At 41.5% G+C, this 25845-nt stretch overlaps 1 protein-coding gene across 7 annotated transcripts in view; it reads left to right on the top strand.

The window, feature by feature from the left end:
* The window catches only part of PDE7B (phosphodiesterase 7B), a 262403-nt gene that overhangs the window by 116194 nt on the left and 120364 nt on the right, over nucleotides 1-25845 (top strand). The window contains exon 1 of one of the 7 annotated variants that reach the window (XM_075924240.2): nucleotides 17655-25075. The exons of 2 other annotated variants lie outside the window; for them this stretch is intronic. In XM_075924240.2, coding sequence (XP_075780355.1) covers nucleotides 24838-25075 — 238 coding nt within the window. In that variant the 5' untranslated portion in view covers nucleotides 17655-24837. Of the gene's footprint in view, nucleotides 1-17654; nucleotides 25076-25845 lie in introns of those variants that run through there. 4 more of the 7 variants (XM_075924237.2, XM_075924238.2, XM_006123858.5 and 1 more) reach the window with 4 other exon arrangements.

A 25845-nucleotide genomic window follows, 5' to 3' on the forward strand; every position in this document is an offset into this window, starting at 1 on the left:
ACAGTGGCTGGACAGATTACTGCTGCTTAGTGCAGTTTGTGAAAAACAAGCTTATATTGTTACCAGCTAGTTTTCCCTCCCATGCCTCCTTTTTTATTTTATGCCCACCTAATGAGTCTTGTTTTTAAAAATGAAAACTCTTTGCACCTAAAACTGTCTGTACAATAGCTTATCTAACCTAGTTGAAATAGTCAGACATTAATATTATAATTTTTCTTCAAATTGATTTGCCCCTCCTCAAATGAAATACATTTGCATTTCGTAGACTTTTTTTTAAATAGGCAAGTAAGAAAACTGCATTTTGTTTTGTGCTGCATACAAAAAGGTGACCTCAATGCAATATGTACGCTGAATAACATATTTGTCTATCAGACTTCAAAATCTCGAGTACAAAATTAGTTACTGTGTTCACTGAAACAAGATATAGACGTAATAGAGTCGTCTCTAGTACCATGTCAAATTGCAATTTTTGATAGCCACCAGAGCTAAGCTATGCTACAGTAAACACAGATCCTGATGTTCAGTTAGTACACACTTAGTAAGTGGTTGACTTTTTCATTATCTCTTTCATTTAAAAAAAGTAACTGTGGTAAATGCTAGTGATCACATGCTGTATTTAGTGTTCTTTCACCTTTCATTGCCTCTCTTTGGTCTCTCTATAATTTACTATTGGCTGAAGAAGGAACTCTCTGTCAGTTTCTTTTACCACATTCCATCACATTCCTCTGGTCTTCTACCTCAGTAAAGGGGAATGAATTGCAGAGCTACTAAGGCTGTCTATCACTAGGGTTTGCTGAAAAGCTGAGACCATTAGGGGGATTGCCTTACTGCTATACAATCTATGCCATGTACAACACACATGCAAGCGCACAAACTTACCATCCATGCACACAAATAAATGAACAGATGCACACATCCCAGTGGTCCAGTGATGATTTCTGCTGATTCATAATGTCAGAAACAAAATGTTTGCAAAATATTAATGCTAGACTTGGTTAAAACATTTAGCTGGAATAGCTTTCCATGAGAAAATGTCAATTTGTCAAAATCGAAACTTTTTAATTAAGTTTTAGACAGAGAAAAGTGTAAATAAGTCATTTTGACTTTTTTCATTTTGTTTCATTAATGTTAAAACATTTTGTTTGAATGGGAGGCAAACATTTCATTTTGACTTTATCATTTCAGTTTGCTTCTACTTGTATTTCTATTAAGATATTAATCAAAATGTATGTATTATATTTAATAATAAATAAACTATATTTAATATTTACATCACATACTGTTTTGATATTGGACGTATTTACTTTAGCCAGACAAAACACAGTGACACTATCACAATGAAATGATTCAGCACTGTTGAGACAAAGCAATTCAATAGTTCTGAATATGAAATATTCAAAATGTTCATTCCATGGAAATTTTAGCTTTTTGTTCTCATTCTGAACACAAACAAATTTTGAATTTTTGGCATTTCCAGTGGAATAGAAATTCGGGGGTGAGGGGAATTACATGCTCTAGTTAATTTTTTTCTTATGTCAGCAATTGTATTTATGTCAGCAACTTAACTTAGGAATGATGTTTATTAAAAGAGAATAGTCAATTCACAATAGAGGAGTGGAACTAGCAGGCAGTCATAGATTGGCATGTCTTGCTGTTTAAGCTATAACTAAAAAAGGGAAATGTATATTCATGCCAAAATGAGACTCACCAGTAAGTACACACCCAATGTCACATTCTGTCCTCAGAGACATGTATGCAGTTCCCAATAGAGTTACACATGCACAGCTGCAAGTACAGTTAGAAACCAAGGAGGTAGGTTTTTTTTTTAATCAACTGATGTAAATGGCAAACATCAGCAAAGGAGTTGCAATTAATTTTCCAATCTATTAACATAGGGAGCTAATAGTATAAAAGGGTGAACCCCTTCTAATATCTGATATTTTCTTATTAGTTACACAATCTGGTAAAAGTTATATCACTCCTTGAATGCTAACCCATACTAAATTATTTCCTGTGCCAATGTTCCAATTGAACTTGGCAATATTTGGGAGAATTATTTTTCATTCTGAAAAAACAAAGTTAACTAACTGTGGTTGAAACCAAGCTCATCTAGTGTTACGTGAAAGATGATATTATGCTTTTTTATAATGACAAAAAATGGTGTTAAAATAAGATCATGGCAGTGGGTTTAATGGTCTTTATGGGGAGATCTGTCAGAATGCAGAATCAGCTCCCAACACAAGTTGTGGAAACTCCCTCACTTGAGTCATTTGAATTTTCACTGGAGAACACACACAGGAATATTCCATAAGAAACAAACTAACGTTGGCAGGAGCATGTGCTAGAGAACTTTCTTCTGTCTGATTTCTGAGATTCTAGAAAACAGTAATGTGCACATCCATAGCACCTGCCATTCGCAGATATCAATGCACTAAACAAATATTAATGAACTAGGTTTGCCTGGTGTTGCTCAGATCCTTAACTCAAATAATTTGTGGGGTTTTGAAAATAAAATGAAAATGTACATGCGTCATTTAAATAATTGCACTGGGATGGGGATGGGGATGAGGGTTCAGCATGCAGGCTGCCCTGGGGAGAGAGGACAACTCCAGACCTATGTCACCACAGCAGCATAAGGCCAGATGAAAAGCGCCTCTACATGGCCACTGCAGCTCCAGCAGGCATAGCCAAGGGAGGGGTGCATGTCCCACAGCTGGTGCAGGTCCAGGTTCACCTGCCCCTTGCATTCCACAGCCAGAATGCAGCAAACTGTTCAGTTTCCCCTCGCTCCCTGACAAAGAGGAACAGCCAGCAATGTTCCCATATAAATCAGGGGGAGGGGAAGTTTCAGTCCCTCTGCCCTCCTTTAAGGGCCCCTGAGGAGTGGCAGGCTCAGGGCTGGGGCAGTCCCAGATGGGAGGGTGGAGCTCTCCCAGCCAGCCCCTTTCACCTGCCTGATGAATCTATTTTCTGTAGGGTTTTCTGAGAAGCAATACCATTCTAGGCATATCCCATTTTCCTGGCACAACCAAGCCCTTAACTTGCTGTAAGCTATGATATGAGGAAGTTGTATTCCAAATTTGGTGGTCCTATTTCTTATCATTTAGGAGGAGTTCTTGAACAAACAGTCAGACAAACTTTCTCAAATATACAGTACATTAGATCTCACCATGTCAACATTTTTGTGAGCTTTTGTCCCCAGCAGTTCCATCTTTTGAGCATTGATGTTTCCTTGCCTAGGCTCATGGTGAACAAGAATTATGTCCCTTGCCCTGAGCATGATCAGTATTTTTTAGGCATCAGAACTAGTGACATATTGGCCTATCCCTAGCTACTGTCATCCTGGGAATCTGAACTGGGTTCCTAATCGAGTCCTTCAATACTTAGCTACAGTTGGCAGAGGCTAAGAGAGATTTGCCTGTGCCCACTTAGCCTTCAGGGTGATTACTAGGGCCTGGCCTACACTACTTGTTTAGATTGAAGTTAGCAGTATTAGGTCGATATTTTAAACAATGAGTCCAAACCACCATGACCTTCTTGCTGACTTTAAGGGCTGTTAAAATCGATTTTAGTACTCCTACATGTTGAGAGAGGTAATGGTAAATTCAACCTTGCATGGTCAACTTTAGGATAGTGCACATGCAGCACTCTGAAAGTCGATGTTCTTGGACTTTGGGAGTGTCCCACAGTGCCCCAATATGACTACTCTGGCCAGCACTTTCAACTCTGTTGCTCTCTAGGTGCACAGGAAAAGCCCCAAGAAAATTTGAATTGAATTTCCTGTTTGGCGACCATAATGAACAGAGCAGGCAACACACCTCAGCAACATACCTGACTTTCATGCTAGTATGGTCGTAAACTAACTCCAGCATGAAGCATGCAGGAGATCTTGGATCTGATTGCTGTGTGGGGAGAATGAGAGCGAGAACAAGTATATCTACACAAGCTGGCATCACACGCATAAGTCGTAGTGAAGACATAGCTGTTGTGATATCTTTTTAGTAAAGCTTTTGAAGTTGCTATTTGTTGAGTTGGGGGAGATTTAAGATATTATATATTTATTATACTCTGTGTTTTATACTCTGTGTTTTTGTTGTGTACTTTGCAGTGTTCCAAACAATGATGTTTGATGTGTGGTATAAACCACTGAGAACTGAGAATTCAAAATCATTGGAAGCACATTGCAGCGGGAACTTTATTACTGATAATAGTCACTCCAAAAAACACTGAAAGAAACATTTTTCCAAAAGCCTCCTTTCCATCTACAAATGCAGTGGATGCCATTAACCAGTTGTAGATCAGTGTTCATCAAGGACCTCTCTGAGCCTTTTTCTTATTTCTGTGGGTAGCATTACCATCTGTACTACTCCACCCCAGTAGTAGCAATGGTGGGAGCTCTACTGCAGACAAGGCACCAGCATCTGTTTGCGTTGTTACCGCATTGTTCACGATGTCTTTTAGCGGGGTAACTTGCCTACATTCATGATGCCCGTTTTGCAAATACCAGAGTGTTACTGGGAGGAAAGCAATGTTGAGAAATGTTGAGACATTGTAGACACAGCCCAGTTCTGTCCTAAGAATGTAGGTCAGGGGGTAGTTTAGTATAACCACAAGTATGCTCGTGCATCGTTGTTAGCACTTTCCCACGGTTTCCAAGATACAGCTCTGGTCCATCCTGCAGCAAATTGCACGTATTATTGTCATGCAGGAAGGAAACTCTGGTAAGCAACCATATGTGCCTTGTGTGAGAAGGCAAACAACCTCTGTCAGGGGACCTCTTGCTGACATGGTGACGTTGCATCATCAGTGAGCATATGTGCAGATGGAATGGAGACACATCAACTTGGTTATAGACTGACAATGATGAATATTGATGCAACAAAGCACCATATAGATAATTATATGGTTCATCTTCATTGTATTCAGTGTGCAAATCTAATTGCCAACTCTGGAAACTCAGTTTGGGAACTGAAAGTCAAGCTGGGTTCACCCGGGGTTTTTACTACAACACCAATAATAGAGATTCAGAAAACAGAATTTGAGAGGTTTGCTGATGATGCAAGAGGCAGATAGAATCCAATTCAGTCTGTTATAGCTATATTGACTCCTGCATTGCAAACAGAAATGCATTTTTTCTCTTTGGGAGAAAACTGCTCTTGTGCAGAGGGCCAGAATGAGGCCTGTCTGTCACTAAAGACCAATCTAAACTCTCAAATTTCACATAAATGGACTCTATAGGGGGGGAGAGGTTCACCCTTGATTGATAAAATCAGCACATTCAAGACAATGAGCACACACTCAGCCTGTTTAGGAGGTGCTGCATTCTAAATATTTTCAAACTTAGGGAAAATGTACAAATGTAATGTCAAAGGAAAATATTACCCTTTAAACAGTGTTACTATTCAAGGAACAGAGTTATTTTGTCTTGTTTTCAAAGGTGAAAAAAAATTAAGTAACCAGCTCTTTGTAACATCTGATGTTATCTCATTTCCAAGTGAATGAGCTTTCCTACAGTATTCACGCTTCATTTACTCTTGCTGTACTTTGCTTTCTAGGAAAGAACATAAAACCAGTGTGATCACCTCATTTGCCAGCATTCTAGAGGCACACAGTTTATTGTCCTGAAGGAAATAAGTAAAAGATCTTTCTGATTTTACTGCCAGTCTCCAAACCCAAAATGTCTACTACAAAAGATACAGAATCCCAAGGGCATCTTCAGTCCATTTTTTTCCTCACTGGCATTACTCAGACTCACTACTGCCCAAAGCAGGAGCAACCCCCAATGTTCTGGTCACCCAAAGTTCTATAAGATAATATAAAACAATTTTAGATTCTTCCCATTATTTTTCTATTTTTAAAAATGTGGGAAAGATAAATGAACATTTGCAAACTCCTTTCCGTGTGCCAGGGATGAAGCTAGCTAAGACGCTTGCTCTAAGCAAAGCACCCACTACAACCTACTGATAGGAACATAGCAGCTGCAATAGGAAACACATTTGGCATGCAGCAGATCACATGCCTGTCAGTTTTGCATCCGTAATTGTTAGACATTTCGATCCTCATTCAGCAGTATCAGCGTTGAATACCACGTACCTAATTTAAGCATATTAGTAATCATATCAACGTCAATGAGATTATTCATATGTTTATATAACAGGGGTGGGGGATGCTGAGGCAAAATGCTGCATAACTATATAGTACATTCTCCTGCTATACTGAAGGAAGGATAGAAAGCACTGGATATGGTTTAACCAGGATGTAACTTTATTATTAATTGTGTGGGAGTCCCTAGCGCATAAGATGTACAGTGCAGGTAATTCCATGAACATTTCAATATCTAGGCATGGGCTTCTGCCAGCCTCATACTTCCTTTTCCAGTTTTAGTTTCCAAATAACCCATTGCTGGAACCTTACCATCCCCCTCCTCAAATGAGGATTATGGTGAGCTATAAAGGAAGGAGGGTTAGCACCCTTCTGAGCCAATCATAGGAGCCTTGGATTCCCTCCCCCCATTTTACTCTTTTAACAAACACCTCCTTTAATTATTTTACCAAGCAATTTATCTGATAACTGTATCCCTTTACTACAGTGTACTTGCACTGGATAGCTGCCCCACTCAGATGTAATGAGTTGTGACCTATAGCCTTGCTCCCTTTCCCACTCACCATAACACAGCCCTCCTGAATCTCATCCCACCTTGACTAATCTGATGCTGAAGGGAAAATTCCTTCCCTAGAAAGGAGCAGTTACTGCAGTGCCCATAGATGGTCACAACCAAAGTTGGCATTTTGCCACTTCTGATGGGTTGGAGGATGGGCACTGCTCCATCTGGCCCAGGGAGAAAAGGGCTTCTCCCATTGGGCTTGCCTTGTATTAATTCCCCTGCCTTTCTAGACCCCAAGGAATGAGTCAGCATCATGACACACTGTCTGTCTCTCTCTCTCTCAACCCTACCCTTACAGAAATATATCCCTCCCCCGAGAAAGTCAGACAGAGCTTCCACCCCTACACCCATGCAATATGGTCACTCCCCCTCTTCCTGCGTCTCAGCTTAACTTTTCACTAAAGTGCAGGTACGGTTCTGTCTTTTCCGAAAGCATTTCACAAAGTTAAGCCTCAGGTTTATTGTATGTAAAACCCTGAAAAATAGATGTTAATAGTCCCCAGTCAATTTCAAAGAGAGGCGGTCATCCATTTTCTTGGTAAAATAAAAAGTTAATTCACACACAACATATTGAGAATAATATAAACTATTTAAATAGTATTTGGAATACTGTGCATAACTTTTAAACAAAAGCTATTAGACAGTAGAACTTCTGGTGTTCTTTATGCAGACTTTCTATAAAAACATTCAAATGTAAGGTGTCAGCATAATATTTTCTATACTTTAATGAACTCATCAGAACACACTCCCCTGTGGCCTTCTCTCAGAGATGATTTCTTAGTCTTTATAATGTGGCCATAGAGTTTGTTACCTGGACTCCTGAGAGCTCAAAAAGAATGGCAGCATCTCCATTTTTTTCCAAATGATTCAGAGCCCTCTCAGCAAACTATCTAGGGTCCCACAGCAAAGAGTATTCCAGCCCTTGGATTAATAGCTGGCTGGTTCTCTCAGTTGCTGATGAAACAGAAACCCTGCAGCTGGAATCCAAAGTGGTAAAGTGACTGGGATCAGCAAATAAAATTTCAATTTTCTGGATCTCATTGGATTCATCTATACTGCGATAAAAGATGGATGGCACATCTCATCTCAAGAAGTGGGTTTTGCTATATTTGTCAGTCTCTGCAGGGCATGTCTACAGCAGGAAATTACTTCTAAATAACTTATTTCGAAATAATAACTTCCGAAATAACTATTTCAAAATAGCATGTCCACACTACAGGGAAGCCTAAAAAATTAGTCCGAGAGAGGCTCCTTTAATATGGACACGTTACCTCAAATTACAGCTCCAGAAATCACTGGAGTATAATTACTTTGAATGACTCTGGGGAGTAGTTATTTCAAAATAGCAGCAGTGGAGAGTCCACACTACTGCTATTTTGAAATAACTATTTTAAAATAAGCATTATTCCTTGAGGAAAGCAGGAGTTGTTATTTCAAAATAACAGACCTGGTAGTTTGGATGCTCCATAAGATGCCACAGGACTACTCGCTGTTTTTAAAGTTACAGACTAACAGTAACTTCAAGACTTTTAAACATATAACACCTGTCATTTTACTACTAGAAATGAAATACAGTTTCCCAAATACTTCAATTCATATGCACTAGTTTAGATAAAACAATAAAACAAGTTTAATCACTACAGAGACAGTTTAAATGAATACAAGTAGTGAGGCAAAAAATCAGAAATGGAAAAAAGAAAAATAGAAATAGAAATAGAAATAAAACAAAATTAGTGCCTAATTTAACAATGTGTGCTAAATTCAAAACAAAGTTTTTCTTATCACATGTTCTCAATAGTTTTACTGGCTAAACTTCTTAGGCCAGGACCCTTTTTTCTGTGTGATGGCTGGTTCCTTTATTTTTTGGTGACATGAATGAATGTACAAAATGAGAGTAAGGAGGAGGAGTGTAAAAGATTGTAAAAGACTATTTCAATAGTGTGCATGGCACAAATACGGGGGTACTGTACAGTACATCACACCAGCTAAGATCTATGTCTTGTCCCCATTGCTTCTCACCTCCTCCACTGGAGAAATAAGTAAATACCATGTACGCTTGTGATTTAACACTTAAAATTAAGCATGTGTTTATATGCCTTGATGAATTGTGAGTTGAGAAAGTTTTGTCTTTCAGCTCTCACTCGCTTGCTCTCTCACTAAAAGGAAATTTACCTTCTAAGATGCTATAGGTATGGGGGTGATTCTCTCCATTTTCACACCATACTTAAGTGGTGTGAACAGTTGGGAGAATCTGCCCACCTTAATTAAGTATTCTGCCTGCCTAATTCTCCCTGTGTTTTCAATTAGATACACTGTACTTCACTTACTATCCTAAACCACAGCGTTTTATTAAATATTTGCTGCAGATCTGTTCCAGTGATGACTTTGATCACAGAACTTCATTGGGATAAGGAAGTGTTTCTCTGGAATCTTTCAAGATAAATGACAGTAGATACATCTCTTACATTACTTTTACTCTGTATTAAGTTCATAGTTGTTAGAATTATAGGTAGGGAATCAAGGACTCCATAGGAAGTAAGGGGCTAATCTAGCAAAGTTCCCACAGGGTAATGAACGTAAACTGTATGATTGAGTTAAATATACTGAAGGCAGTTCTCTTCTCATCTGTTCTTCAGCAAAAATCAGCATATATTAAGGTGTGTAGTAGCAAATTGTTTCTGTGTGGGCCTTTTTTTTTTAACCTAAGACTTTCTTTTTACACACATTTCCTTTCCATGTGTATAAAAATTCACCACTGTTATGGGAGAATCTAAGTATCAAAGTCACCATGCTGAACTTTTCTTAATTTTTCCAGAGCAGGCAATGGAAAAATGACATAACCTCACTGTTTCCAGTTTGTTCGAAAGTTCTGTTTATTTCTTTACCACAGACATTTTTGTTTTGTTAGTAGTACAAATTGTTAATCATAAAATGTGCAATTTCCGTGGGTAGTGAAGCAAGAGAATCAACTCCTCACCCTCTTGAACTCAAATAATCCTCTCTCCTCCATCCCAAAAACCTTCTCCCCAAGAGCCTACTTTAGTGCCCACTAAATGGAAAGGTCCTTATTCATGTGGCGTTGTACCCTGCGCCCATAGAACAATAAGGTTTGTTTCCTCTGGCTAGATTTTGAACTTCCCTCAGTATAGTGGGTCCCTCTATTAAGCGATGCTGTGCCTAGAAAAAGGTAATGACACTGGATCACATTATTCTTAGTAGAATTTCATCTGATTAATCTAGACTGAAGCAGTTACAAGATGTTCCACCAGCTGAAGTGCATTCAAAGACCAACTAAAGCACAACCCTGTGCCCCAAATATGGTTGTAACTGATCAAGACAAATTCTATTTAGCCATAATTCTACAAAAAAAATTCAAAAACCAGTTACAAAGGGAGACATTTGGACTGGAATTCATTTGCTAATTCAACACTATCAATTTACGATTGAATAAGGATCACAACTGGTTAACGCGTTATAAAGGCAATTTATCCCCTCTGGATATTCATATCTCCACAACAAAACATGTGAATGATTCTGACTTGATTAGTTTCATTAACACAAGCAACTTTTCCCTTAAATACACCCCTGCTTCTGTAACTTCCACTCCAATCCATCTGATGAAGTGGATTTTACCCATGAAAGCTTATGCCCTAATATAGGAGTGGCCAACTTAAACCTGAGAAGGAGCCAGAATTTACCAATGCACATTGCCAAAGAGCCACAATTGTATGTCACCAGCCCTGATCATCTCCCCACCACCACTTTCAGTGCATCCCACCTACTAGCAGCCCCACCAGTCAGTGCCTCCTTCTCCTTTTCCTCCTGCCCACTGAGATCAGCTCTTTCTCAGTGGGAGACACTGAAGGGGGGAAGTATGGGTGTGACAGGCTCAGTGTAGAGGGTGGGAAGTGGCAGGATCCTAGGAGGACAGGGTGGAGGGGCACAGCATCTAGAGCAGAGCTGCAGGTTGAACAGTGAGTACCTTCTGGCCCAATGGAAAGTTGGCACCTGTAGCTCCAGCATTGGATTGGGTACCTATATAAGTAGCTGCATATTAACTTCTGAAGAGCCACAAGTGGCTCTGGAGCCACAGGTTGGCCACCCCTGCCCTAATAAATCTCTTAGTCCCTAAGGATTCATCTACACCAGTGTTTCCTAAACTTTTTAAGACCGAGAAACACCAAACAATATTTTTTTATGAGGAATGCCAAGGATTTTTTTTTTTTGTTGAGCCAAAAAAAAAAAGTTGGGGGGGAGGGGAAGGCTCGGGGAGAAAGTTATTGAGGGAAAAAAGTGTTGGGGGAAATCATTGAGCAAAAAAAAAATCACCCTTTAAGGGTGGCCATTTTGAATTCTGTTGTTCTCCGTGGCACACCTCCAATGGCCTTGCAGCACACTGGAACACAGTTTAAGAAACACTGGTCTACACAATAAGGATGTTAAAGACTAGTCAACTACCCAATGAGCAAATGCTTATCGGATACTCAGTCAACTAATCAATTCCCACCCACCCCCCTTGCTGCCTCTATTAGATAGAGGCAGCAAAGAGGCGGGAAGATGAAGTACTTCAAAAGGCAGCACCCTAAAGCTGATCCCAGCTCAGCTGTGTGGCGCTGCCCCTTTGAACGCTGCCTTGGCATTTCAAAGCGGTAGCACCGCACAGCTGATCCCAGCTGATCCCGAAGTGGTGTTTCAAAGCGGCAGCACCAGGGTCAGCTTGAGACTCCTGAGCTGATCCTGAGCTACGTGCGGCATTTCTGTGGAACCCAGGATCAGCTGGGGAGTCCCCAGCTGACCCCAGGTTCTGAGGAAATTCTGTGCAGAATCCACAGTCAGCTGGGTAATGCCCAGATGATCCCAGATTCCACTGAAATGCCGCACAGAGCCTAGGATCAGCTGATCCCCCGCTTAGTCCCCTGTTGATCCCGGGCTCCATGAGTGCACTTCCACTTTGAAATGCACAAGAGCCTCTGCTAGGGACTCTTGTACATTTCAAAGCTGGCATGCCCGTGTGCCACCCAGAATCAGCAGGACTTCCCACTGGCCCCAGGATGCACGTGGTGTTCCGCATTCCTCCTTTGAAATGTACAAGAGCCCCAACGGGAGCTCTTGTACATTTTAAAGGAGGAATGCAGAAGTGCCTATCGACTAGTTGAGTGCCTATCGACTAGTATATTAACTGCAATTTAACATCCTTACTACACAGAAACTATGCAAATTGCGTAGCTTATTTTGAGGTAATTTCGAAACAGCTTATTTCAAAATTTGGCACTGTCTGCACAGCACCAAATTTCAAAATAAGGTGCTATTCCAAAACGTCCCTTATCCCTCATGCTTGATCTTAAGATGGGCTTGCTTTTAAAACATGGAATAGCTATTTCAGGATACCGGAGGTATCCCGAAATAGCTTCACTGTGTGTACATAGTCTAAGATGCCATAGGAGTCCTCATTCTATTTAGATTGTGATATCTGGCTTGTTGTAGCACAAGGTGGGATGGCTGAACTTGAGTAAATATATCATGGGGGGAAATTATTTAGAAATTGATTTGTTTTGCCTCAATTTCCCTGGTATGTGTGTGTGTGTGTGTGTGTGTGTGTGTGTGTGTGTGTGTGTGTGTGTATATATATATATATAAGTACTGAGGAGTGGTCCGAGGCCGGCTGCGGCAACTGGTGCCCTAGGCAGAGGCGCTATCAACGCCCCCACCTGCATAGCTGTCAATGGCTGTGACATCATCATGGGGCGCCCTGGCGCCACATGATGTCATCATCCGGTGCCCGGGCCAGTGGCTCCCTAGGCAACTGCCTAGTTTGCCTAGGCTCACAGGCCGCCCCTGTAAGTACAAAAGATTCAATCGGCATTGCTCGAGCCCTTAACTTAATTCATTGACTGACTTAAGTAACTGACTCTGTGGACATGGGAAAGTCAGTGAATGTGATATACCTTGACTTTAGCAATTCTTTTAATACAGTCTCCCACAATATTCTTGCCTGCAAGTTAAGGGAATATGGATTGTATAAATGACCGGCAAGATGAACAGAAAGCTGGCTAGAACACCGGGCCCAGCAGGTAGTGATCAACGTCTCGATGTCAGGATGGCTGTCAGTTTCTAGCGGAGTGCCCCAAGGTTCGGTTCTAGGACCGGTTTTGTTCAATATCTTTATTAATGACCTGGAAGAGGGGTTGGATTACACCCTCAGCAAGTTTGCAGATGACACTAGGCTAGGGGGAGAGGTAGATATCGTTGAGGACAGAGATATGGTCCAGAGTGACTTAGACAAATTGGAGGATTGGGCCACAAGAAATCTGATGAGGTTCAACAAGGACAAGTGCAGAGTCCTGCACTTGGGAGGGAAGAATCCCAAGAATTGTTACAAGCTGGGGACCAACCAACTAAGTAGTAGTTCTGCAGAAAAGGACCTGGGGGTTACAATGGATGAGAAGCTGGATATGAGTCAACAGTATGCCCTTGGAGCCAAGAAGGCTAAAGGCATATTAGGTTTCATTAAGAGGAGTATTGCCAGCAGATCCAGAGATGTCATTATTCCCCTTTATTCGGCTCTGGTGAGGCCACATCTGAAGTATTGTGTCCAATTCTGGGCCCCCCACTACAAAAAGGATGTGGACGCACTGGAGAGGGTCCAGCGGAGGGCAACCAAAATGATTAGGGGGCTGGAGCATGTGACCTATGAGGAGTGGCTGAGGGATTTGGGTCTGTTTAGTCTGCAGAAGCAAAGAGTGAAGGGGAATTTGATAGCAGCCTTCATCTTCTTGCAGGGAGCTTCCAAAGAGGCTGGAGAAAGGCTGTTCTCAGTGGTGACAGATGGCAGAACAAGGAGCAATGGTCTCAAGCTGTGGTGGGAGAGGTCCAGGTTGGATATTAGGAAAAACTATTTCACTAGAAGAGTGGTAAAGCACTGGAATGGGTTACCTAGGGTATTGGAGTCTCCATCCCTAGAGGTGTTTAAGTCTCGGCTTGACAAAGCTCTGGCAGGGTTGATTTAGTTGAGATTGGTCTGCCTAGAGCAGGGAGCTGGACTTGATGACCTTTGGAGGTTTTTTCCAGCTCTATGATTCTATTATTCTAATTTGTGTTTTTTAGTAAATAAAATGAAAATGTACATGTTTAATTTAAATCATTGTGCTGCGGTGAGGTTGGGGATGGGGGTTCAGTACACAGGCTGCCCTAGGGAAAGAGAATTACTTCAGCCCTCTCTCACCGTAGCAGCTTGGGGCCAGTTGAGAAACACCTCCTTGGTGGCTGCAGCTCCAGTAGGCACAGCCAGGGGAAAGGTGTGTCCCCCCCAGCTGGGGCAGGTCCAGGTTTATCTGCCCCCTGCACTCCCCAGCCAGAGTGAAGAATGCAGCAAACTGTGCACTTTCCCCTTGCTCCCTGATGAAAGAGAACATCCTGCAATGTTTCCATATGAATCAGGGGCAGCTTCAGCTCCCCACTGCTCCCCAAAGTGGGGTTGGCCTGGGAGTGGGAGGCTTGGGGCTCAGGCAGTCCCGGATGGGGGGTGCACCTCCAGCCAGTCCCTTTCCCCTTCCTGATGATTGTGTGTCTTTTCTATGTGATTTTATGAGAAGCAATCCCATTCCAGGCACATCCCATTTTCCTGGCACAATGAAACCCTTACCCTAGTTTAAGGTATGCTAACAGGAAGCTGCATACTGAATTTGGTGGTCTTAGCTCTTATAGTTTAGGAGGAGTTCTTGTTATGACTAATTGTTGTTACCTTTTCTGGCGTATGCTATTCTTTTGCAACATCCAAGAAATGCTGCCTCTCTTCAGTATGTGTTACCTTTAAAGTAAATAATTGCAGTGTCCATGCAGCATCAGTCAAGCGTGGCATGGCCCCAATAGCTATGGCCCCAATGCATTTTTTCTGAAGCTCCAGCTTTGTCGTGTGATCGTTGTGAGCTATTCATGCTGCAATGGTTCCTTATGAGGTCAAGGTGTATGACCAAAGTGCTCCACTTAAGAAGGAACAATCAGTTCCATACATACAAGATGGGAAGCGACTGTCTAGGAAGGAGCATGGCGGAAAGGGATCTAGGGGTCATAGTGGACCACAAGTTGAATATGAGCCAACAGTGTGATGCTGTTGCAAAAAAAGCAAATATGATTCTAGGTTGTATCAACAGGTGTGTTGTAAGCAAAACTCGTGAAGTCATTCTGCCGCTCTACTCTGCACTAGTTAGGCCTCAGCTGGAGTACTGTGTCCAGTTCTGGGCGCCACATTTCAAGAAAGATGTGGAGAAATTGGAAAGGGTACAGAGAAGAGCGACAAGAATGATTAAAGGTTTAGAGAACATGACCTATGAAGCCAGGCTTCATGAACTGGGCTTGTTTAGTTTGGAAAAAAGAAGATTAAGGGGGGACATGATAGCGGTTTTCAAATATCTAAAAGGGTGTCACAAGGAGGAAGGCGAAAATTTGTTCCTCTTGGTTTCTGAGGACAGGACACGGAGTAATGGGCTTAAAGTGCAGCAGGGGAGGTTTAGATTGGACATTAGGAAAAAATTCCTAACTGTCAGGGTGGTCAAATATTGGAATAAATTGCCAAGGGAGGTGGTGGAATCTCCCTCTCTGGAGATATTTAAGAACAGGTTAGATAGACATCTGTCAGGGATGGTGTAGACGGAGCTTGATCCTGCCTTGAGGGCGGGGGGCTGGACTCGATGACCTCTCGAGGTCCCTTCCAGTCCTATTATTCTATGATTCTATGACTGTTTGGAAGTTGCAATTTGAATAACATATCTTAACCCTCTGTCATTGACAACACTGAGGGTGTGTCTAGACTACAGGGTTTTGTCAACAAAAGTGGACTTTTGTCGACAAAACTAAACCTGTGTCTACACTACCACTGAGTTCTGTCGACATAACGTCGATAGAATTTAGCAGTTTTGTCGACGCTGGTAAACCTCATTTTACGAGGAATAACGCCTTTTGTCGACAGAGTTCTGTCGACAGAAGGCATTATCGCATCTAAACTGTCCTTTGCGTCCACACTGTTATGTCGACAAAGCAGCTTGCTTTGTCGACAGAACTGAATGTAGTCTAGACACTCTTTGTCGACAGAAGATTTGTTGACAGTATCTGTCAACAAAACTTCTGTAGGCAAAAGCCTGTAGTCTAGACGTACCCTGAGTGCTCTGTAGTCCATAGTTATCCACTTTGCAATAGCATTGGTTAACAGTTGCACTTTGATCCATGAGCTTATAGTGATCCTGCAATTCTATATGCATATTCTGTCATGGCTGATGGGATTCCTTTGCTGTTGGCAGGTTATCTGTACCACAAGAACTAGAGATGAAAGCATGACTAGCATTTAGGTGATACTGCAGACTTAAAGTACTTTGATGGTATTGGAACTTAACCTTGCAATGGCTACATATCACTGTCTTTTTATCCAGTGCCATCCAAATTGTGATTAATTGTGATTAATGTTTTGAATTGCTCTCCAGTCCTACTTACCAAGCTCAGTCTTGAAACAAGTTAGGTTTTTTGCCCTCACTACTCCCCTAGAAGGCTATTCCAGAACTTCACTCCTCTGCTGGTTAGAAACTTTCATCTAACTTCAAGCCTATCATGGGCCAGTTTACATCCATTTGTTCTTGTACTACCACTGGCCCTTAACTTGAATAATACCTCTCTTCCTGATGTTTATCCCTCTGATGTATTTATAGAGAGCAATCATACTTTCTCTCAGCCTTTGTTTTGTTAGGCTAAACAAGCCAATATCCTGAAGTCTCCTCTTGTAAAGAAAAAACAGATTTATTAGTTGCTAACAGATTTATTAGGGCATAATTTATGTAATACTAACAGATTTATTTATTACTAACAGATTTATTAGGGCATAAGCTTTCATGGCTAAAACTCACTTCATCAGATGAATGCCCATGAAAGCTTATGCCCTAATAAATCTGTTAGTCTCTAAGGCTACATCTAGACTATATCCCTCTGTCAGCAGAGGGATGTAAATGAAGCACTTTGAAAGTGCAAATGAATCCAGGATTTAAATATCCCGCACTTCATTTGCATAATCACATAATGGCGCTCTTTCGAAAAAGCGCTATTTTGAAATTGAAAGATCCTGTATAGGATCTTTTGAAAAAGCTCCCTGTTTTCGAAAGAACAGCATCTAAACTGCGGTTTCAATTTTGAAATAGTGCTTTTTCAAAAGAGCACCATTACGTGATTATGCAAATGAAGCGTGGGATATTTAAATCCCGGTTTCATTTGCACTTTTGAAGTGCTTCATTTACATCCCTCTGCCAAGAGAGGAATGTAGTCTAGACACACCCTAACATAGGACTCCTCATTGTTTTTGCAGATATGGACTAATATGAGGCTAAGGACTAGAGACCTAAAGGACAACTCATAGTCAGTTTCACACCTCAAAGCCCAGAGTTTCACACCTCAAAAGGGGCTGAAGCCTGGAGCTCTGGAGGCAGTCATGAAGCTGAAAGACAAAGAGGGTTCATGCCCCAAGCCCCGAAGGCTGAAGGAGATTACAGTTTTTTCTAGTAGGAGGAAAGGTCGCAATTTTTTTTTTAAATCCAAACAGCGTCACCAGCATAAAAAGTCTGAGGGTATGTCTACACTACCCTCCTAATTCGAAGTAGGAGGGTAATGTAGGCATACCGCACTTGCAAATGAAGCCCAGGATTTGAATTTCCCGGGCTTCATTTGCATGAAGCCAGCCGGCGCCATTTTTAAATGCCGGCAGTTCGAACCCCGTGCCGCGCGGCTACACGCAGCATGGATTAGCTAGTTTGGATTAGGCTGCCTAATCTGAACTAGCTGTACTCCTCGTGGAATGAGGAGTACAGCTATAGTTCGGATTAGGAAGCCTAATCCGAACTAGCTACTACGTGCCGTGTGTAGCCGCGCGGCACAGGGTTCTAACTGCCGGCATTTAAAAATGGCGCCGGCCGGCTTCATACAAATGAAGCCCAGGAAATTCAAATCCCGGGCTTCATTTGCAAGTGCAGTATGCCTACATTACCCTCCTACTTCGAATTAGGAGGGTAGTGTAGACATACCCTGAGAAACACTGCTCTAAAATTTTACATTGTTTTATTTCTGAGGGCAGTTTTGTTTTTAAAAAAGTCTACATTTATAAAGTCTGCATTTTCACAATCAAGGGATTGCATGATAGTATTTGTGTGAGGTGGACTGAAATGTTTTCTTTTATCTTTTTTTATCTGTGTCAATTAAAACTGCTATTCATCAACATTTTTAAATTGCTTGACAGCTCTAATATTTATTTAAGTTAAATCTTAATTTAATTCAGTAAGTATCTTAAGAGCTCATAAATACATGTTGAACGTCTCTTGTCAGGCACTCTCTGGTCTGGCACCATTTGTGGTCTGGCATAATTTCAGTTAGCCAGATGGCCACTTATCATGGGTGTAACCAAGTTTTTCCCATTCCCATAAAGTTTGTTTACAGCCACCAGTCCTGGCTCTCAGTGTGTTATTTAGCCCTAAATGTCTTCTAAGAGCACTTACCCCTAAATGTCTTCTAAGAGCCCAGTAAGCTGTGAAAGTATTGGCAATGCTGCTAGACAATATTAACCTCACAGGGTTCAGCAAATTCTCTGGTTCAGCACCAGTAGGTCCCGAAGGTGCCAGACTAGAGAGATTCAACATCAACAATCTTTTCTGTCTGGTTTTATTCTTATTTACGTTTATAATTAGGAAAGGGGGATTTCTTTAAACGTCTCTTATAGTCGAGGTTTCATTTTAATATCTGAGAGTTTCTTTTCTATAAGTTCCTCTGGAGTTTTCAAGTTAACCTGATTTAAATGGAGAGACAAGATGGGTGAGGTAATACCTTTTATTGGACTAACTTTTGTTGGAGGAGCAAAGCTTTCACATTTATATAGAGTTCTTCTTCATTTCTTCAGCTCTGCCCATGCCTGAAAACTTGTCTCTCTCACCAACAGAAGTTGGTCCAATAATAGATTTTCCCTCACCCGCCTTATATCTGATATCCTTACACCAAGACAGCTACAAAAACACTGCAAACAACAATGGTTTCATTCATGTCAGTGGCACGTAGCACAAAATCTCAGTACTGTTGGGAAGAGTCGCAGCTTCCAGGTAGGCCGCATTTGGAATACTGAGTTCAGTTCTGAACCCCACTACACCAAAGAAGGAGTCCTCCTTTCCAAGCAGCAGCTTCTGGAAAGAAAAGAGTGAGGCTACTGGACTTTTCCTTTTGTTCTGTTGATGCAAATGGCCAGTTGGCTGACCTGCTGGGAAAGTCTTCAGCAAATCTGCAGATTGGAAGTCCCACTATCACTTAATGCTGCTGAGGAGCAGGAGGAGGTCATCTCTGGTGAAAGAAAGTTGGGGAGGGAAATTGGAAAGAATGAGGGGTGGGAATTGAGGCTTGTTCTTCAACATTATTTTATGGCTTTTGTGCGCCTGGACTGATTTGTTGTGGGAGAGTTGCTGGAGACAGTAGATTTGGCACTGACAATGGCAGCTGAGAGCCAAGAGAGAAGTTCTATGCCAGCTTAAACTCTTGCTTCATTCTTTCTCCTCCACCCCAAATTCCACCCCTCCCCCTGCTTTGAAGGACAGAAGACAAGGGATGGGGAGAGAGACACTTGCAATGAAAACCAGAGCACTAGGTTAATGAAGGCTATGTGGGCTGCAATAGACTAGAAAGACACACAAGGCACTTCCTCTACTATGTGGCATGCAGTTCTGCTGCTGCCCGTCCTACACAGCTTAAAAGAAATAAGCAACCAAGTAAAACTTTTAAAGAGATACCATTTGTGAACTCCAAGCCATGAGTCTGCCAGCTTATTCCTGTCTCTTTTCTCCCACCCCGCTCTTCTTTTGCTCAAGACTTTTTCAATTCTCATACTTGTCTGTGAAAATAAACACTGCCTTGTCAGGTTTTCAGAACTGACTCATTTCACCTATCCGCTGGCATTGCTGCTTAGGAGGAGTTGGAGCCAAAGCTATTACATTTATATTTATGTTATAATTGCCATCTTTTACTCAGAACCATAAAGCAGCACATTAAGTAGCAACAGCAAATGGCCCATCTTTATTTCGTTGTTTGTTTAAAATCTGGCCCATAGTTCTATAGAAACAGGAAAATTGTTTAGGTGAGCTGAATGTCTTCAGTGATTTTTTTAAAAAATGTCAGTAACAAATTATTGGGCACATTTTGCTGTGTGTTTTGTCCATCTATGATGCTCATTTTTCCTAAGTAGGGTGAAAAATGTGTCTTGGGATCAGCCCCATACCCCAACTTGTGAAACTCATCCTATCTCAATTGAAATCAATAGACCTACGACAATTGACACCAGCTCAGAATGTGACCGATCGATATAAGGCCTCTGAAGCTACTGCTGAAGGAGATTCTTTTTGTTGGTTCATGGATTTGGAGGAACATTAACTCATTATAAACATTCCTCTTCAGTGTCTCTGATCAAGCTAGTCTCTTTCTTATGATGAAGAAGCCAAAAGAATCAACAGTCACACACAACTAAAAACTTTTGTCAAGAAGAATGAATACATTCTGAATTCCAGTTTGTTTTGAGGAAAGTGTTCAGTGAAAACCTACACCTTTAATCCTGTATAATGTATATTCTTAAGATGGTGTTTGCAAACTTTTGCATCAAACCCACATGGGTTCCAGGACTGTGTCCCTGTTTCAGTCTTTTATGTTAATATCCACTGGCAGACTAAAGTTGAGTATTTTTTGGTCAAACTGAAAACAAAAGGTTTCAAAATTGCCAGCAAAATCAGGTCAGGCAAAACATTTTGTTTCAATTTGGGGCATTTGTAAACATTTATTAAAAATAACGCTGAAGGAAATTTCAGAATTAAAAAAGTCATTTCAATGTTCCATTTCCTTTCAAAACTGACAAAATGAAGTATTTTTAAAAATTACCATTTTTTTTCAACCAAAACAAATCAGCACAATTAAAAGAAATTCACAAAGTGTTTCAGCATCACCGAACCTGCATTTTTTGCCAAAAAGAGTCTTGGTAAAAAAAATGTACCAGCTATAATCAGGACGATTAGAGTTACAGCTTGTCCAAAAGCTTTGTCAATGCTAGCTATTGAATCACTGATTTTGGCAGGTATTTTCCCTGTAAGTTACCTGGTCATACAGAAAGATATCAGGCCTTCCCTGGCCTGGCCCGGCCCCACCTGAGCGGCCTCAGCTGCAGAGAAATACCTCTCATCTGGCCCCAAGTTGCTGTGGCAAGAGAGGGCTGGGGGGAGACCTCTCGCCCCACTGCAATCCCAGGGCAGCCTAAACTCCAAATCCCTCAGCCTTGGCCTCACACCAGAGCCCCCAGCTTAAGCCCTCACCCCAAATGCCTGCCCCAGCCCTAAGCCTAACCTTTGCCCCCACCCCACCCCACCCCATCCCATCTATGCATAGAATTAATTTTGTTAAGTGCAGGTAAAAAGTTAATTTTGTACTTGAACATAAAAATTAGAAGGAGCATTGCCGACCTGCTAGTATTACTTCTCAGTTATCTTCATTCAGGTAAAGCAAAGACCTTTGGTTTCAAATAGTGACCCCCAAACTAACCCCTGGCACAGAAAGAATTACATTCTGTCAAGAGCAGCAGGTTTTGCATGCTCCTAGTTTCCCTAGGAGAAATAAGTCTTGTGTGTGTTAGAATTATGATGTATATACTTTTACAATAAGGTAGTTGTCATGACAACAGGTTAGCTTTTCAATCGGTTTTTCTCTAGGCTTACCTTCCCCCTTCCACTCCCCCACCCCCGATCTGAAAAATTGCAGGTGCAAATAACTACAAGTATAGTGAAGGCCATTTGAATTATATCTACTTGATTCCATTTACAAATTATATATACAGCTGCCCAAATTACCTACCTGTGGGCACAATATTGTAATCCCAATTTTGAGGATGCAAAAAGTAAGACCACTTTTTGAAACACTACAAGAGGATATTAGTAAAGAAATGATAGTGGTAGTCAGTCCTCAGAAAGTTTGGTGGCTCAGTTTGGATGTGCAGTTTGGTTAAGCATCTAAGGCTACGTCTAGATTGGCAAGATTTAGTGCAAATACTCTAAATGCAAGAGTTTTTGCATTAGAGTATTTGAGTAAGAGAGCGTCTATACTGGCATGTGCCTTTGCGCAAAAGATTTGCTTTTGTGCAAAAGCATCCATGCCAGTGTAGATGCTCTCTTGCGCAAGAAAGCTCCGATGGCCATTTTAGCCATCGGGTTTTCTTGCACAAGAAAATTGATGTTACCTGTCTATGCTGGCCTCTTGCACAAGAACAGTTGTGCAAGAGGACTTATCCCTGAGCGGGAGTGTCAGAGTATTTGCACAAGAAGCACTGATTTCATACAGTAGAACGTCAGTGTTCTTGCGCAAATACTCGCGGCCAGTGTAGACAGGCAGCAAGATTTTGCGCAAAAGCAGCTGCTTTTGTGCTAAATCTTGCCAATGTAGATGTAGCCTGAATGTTTAGATGATTATCTAAAGCTATCCAGACTTCTTTGGACTCTGCAGATATTGGGCTGGACATCTAAGAATGAGCTTTCTTGGGAGATTTCTGGTACTTTTTGTTTCTCACCAAGCTGGAAATTCCAAATGGAAAGCCTCTTTCACAGTATTTTGGCACTTCTGCTTCTTGTCCCCCTGGGAGTAGGAAGTGCAGAGGTGAACAAAATCCCAGTATAATAATTGGGGGAGAGAGTTAACATTTTTGTGTCTCAATTTAAAAAAAATCAGCCTGGGTTTAATTTGCACATCAGGCAAAGGTCTGGGTCATTTCTTTCTTTGAACCAGTTCACTCCTCAACAGAAACATTGTTCCTTTAAGGAGGCTCAATTGCATGACTTGCTCCAATAATAGGAAAACAACAACATGAAACAATCAAAATAAAGCTATTGAAATTATACCAACGTGGGATAAAACAATAACACTCATCTTTGTCATGGAAGTGCAGCATTGCGTTGTATGAATGTGTCAGTGTTTCTGGTGTATTATTACTTTATATCATTTATTTGTTTTCTTTGTTCTTAACCCCTTTGTTCCAAGGGTCAGGATATCCTGATGGTAAGTGCTCCTGCAAAATAACATTACAACAACAATGGTATAACACTTAGGGAGCATGTCACTCTTTTCAAACCAGGGCCACCTGAAAGCATGGACTAATTAGATCATATTCAACAAGTATGCTAATAATATAGCACCAGCGCCTACATTAAAAATAACCATATTTTTGAAGATCATTGTTATGTCCAGTCTGAAGTAGAAACAAAGTAAGGTAAACATGGCAAAAGATGCTAGAACAGTGGAAATATCATGCTGCTCCTGCTGTTGTTGGCATAACAAGGAAAACCCCTTGTCCTTGTTGTTCTATTTTTTATATTTAAGGATGTTAACTTTTAATCCATTCACTTGGATCTTCTTCCCCCCATGAAGGAAGATCCTGTTTGTTTGCCTGTTTATTTTTCCATCTGTAAAAGAAATGACATGGAATTTAACCAAAGTAAGTTTGTTATTTATAGATACTAGGAAAAATTAAAATGCATGTTAAATTCCTAACTAGCGATTTTTTGTTTTGTTTTGAATAAAGTAGATGATACAGTAAACTGCCTCCATTCCATTAGTTCCTTCCTGCACCCTACATAAACACTAAGGCTGAATGACAACCCAGGACGAAAAGGGATATAGATTAAGAGTGCAGACTATATAAAATCAGTGAAAATGCCAGAAAAATAAAAGGGTCCTGCTACTGAAGGAGGTGAAGCGAAAGAGAGGGAAAGGAATTGCTGTAACATCTGTCTAACAAATTATGTTCATGCATGTTTTAAAATGTCCCAGTAACCTCATTTGTTAGTGAAAGTGTTACGGATACACAGAGTCGTTCCACATAGCTCTCAGGTATCTTTTGTCTTGTCTTTAAAGGCTGGTGATAATCATCTTCTGTTTACGAGTGAATAATCACTAGTCACTACTTAATGTCCTCACATGAACTTATTCCTTCACTTAGGTGGAGCTTTACACCTAGCAGCCAAAATAATAAGTCCACCCTGGGACCTCCCGTGAAAAAGTGGAATTCCAACAACTTAATTTCCCTGGCCAGTCAAGCCTTAGCAGTTCCTTCTTTCCTTCTGGTTTTATGATTATTTGTCTTCAAAAATGGAATTGAAAACCAGAGCTGTTTGTTAGGATTACACAACAGCGCCCGACTTGTGAATGCAGATCTTCCTGCTTTCCCGATTCGCTTCTTTCCCAGTTAGCTTTGGAATGTGAATCAGTGTTATTTCCCTTGCAGCTGAAGGGCAGCTAAGGTTACAAAGGGATTTGACTAATAGGCCAAAACTCCCTTTGGGTTTGCTGAGAACCAAACGAGAGAAAGGAGGAAGACGACGGAGGTGGGTGGGCAGGAAACCTTTTTGATTGCATTACCGTGTAGATAAATTCAAACAGCCCTCTTAATATATTCATCATTATGTGGCCATTAATTGAAAGGAGGGATGGCCTCCTGCCAGTGTAGCCCGCGAAAGGCAGCTGTGAACTGGTTCTGCTGGGCTGCTTTTCCTGACGACTGCTTTCGGCTTGCTCGGCATGATTTGGTGAAGCTAGTCTCTTTAATAAACCAGCAGCTGTTTACCTGATAGCGCCTGATAGCCAAACCAGGAGCTGAAAATGTTCCTTCTCTGCAAATTCCAGGAGCTTGCAGTTGGGTGACAACTCCTGAAAGCAAGCAAGCAAGCAAGCAAGCAAACAAGCCAACAAACAAAAGACTAAGAAGAGATAGAGAGGAAGGAAAATAAAATACCTCGCTGGCTTCTCTTCCCCCCACACACTTTTTTTTTTTTTTTTTTGGCTGATGTTCCAGCTGTAGCCTGGGATTAATTAAGTGTTGTAACTTGCAGCCTGAGACCGAGGGAGAGTGAAAAATATGCATCTATCTCTGAGGAGGAAGAGGTCCAGCAACTGCTTCAGCTCACTCACTAGTGGGGAAACTTCGGAAAGTCAGTCTCTGTACAGCGTTTGTCAGGAAGCAGCAAGGCTGGAGAAGCCTCTTTCTCAGCTGTGAGAGCCCATTTTTGTTGTTTTTATGTGTGTCTGGCCGTGAAGTGTGTCCCTAGTCCAGTAGCGGGAGCAGCCCTTTCTGGAGAGCACAGAACAGGATGCCTGTGTTAGATCGGTTTTTTAATTCAACAGAGCTGAGCAGGCAGTGGAGGACAGGGGGAGAGCCGATGCCCTTTCCCATGGGCAGCCTGCCCAGCTATCAGGCGGGCACCTTAGCCTGCGAGTTGCCTGAGATGATCAGGATGGTAAAGCTCATTCGGATGTCCAGTAGTGAGCTGCGAGGGACAAAGCACAGAGGGATTTTGGAAAGTGAAGACACTCTGGACGGTTTATCAGGTACATTTTAATGTGTTCTGTAAAAGGTGCAGTCTCATCGAATTGTGCAAGCTGCTGCTTGCATAAAGTGGCTGTGTGTGTGTGTGAGAGAGAGAGAGAGAGAGAGAGAGAGAGGTGTGGAACGCTGGGACTGTGTGTGACTGACAGACTCATGTATCAAAATCGTTCTCAGCACTCTGGCCAAAGTCAGCCTGCCCACTCACTTGGGGGAGTACCTGTTTCGTGATAGGCAAGTGCAATCCCAGGATTATTTTCATCCTGATGCCAAACAGCAGGCAAAGAGGTTTTCTGCCCGGCTGATCAAACTACAGAACAGCTTTGCAAAAGGCTGCTCTAATATATAAAACGTTTAACGCAGTTCTTGAGCACAGCAGCATTACTGAACAAAGTAACTCTGCCAGCAATAATCCTAAATCCCCAGTTTATTCATGTGTTTGTGCTAGTTCTAGGAGCAAAGTCGGTTCTCTGTATGGTCACAAAAATTAAAATCCAGAAAAGAAGAATGGCCTGTGATGGCTTTGACCTGTGCCCGAGGAGAGCTGGGTCCCATGGCCAGCTCTGCCACAGGCTGCCTGGATGATCTTGGGGATGTCAGTTGGGGCTAGATTTTGTAAAAATTATTTAGGCACCTGTAGATTATGGTAGGTGCCTAATGGAATTTTCTAAAGCACAAACCTGCATTGAAATCAGTTCAACAAGATCTTAAGCAGGTGCATAACTAGGGCCTTAATAAATTCACAGTCCATTTAGTCAATTTTTATAGTGGTCTG

The sequence above is a fragment of the Pelodiscus sinensis genome, chromosome 3 (assembly GCF_052426305.1).
Source record: "Pelodiscus sinensis isolate ZL-2025 chromosome 3, ASM5242630v1, whole genome shotgun sequence".
Taxonomy (NCBI): domain Eukaryota; kingdom Metazoa; phylum Chordata; order Testudines; family Trionychidae; genus Pelodiscus; species Pelodiscus sinensis.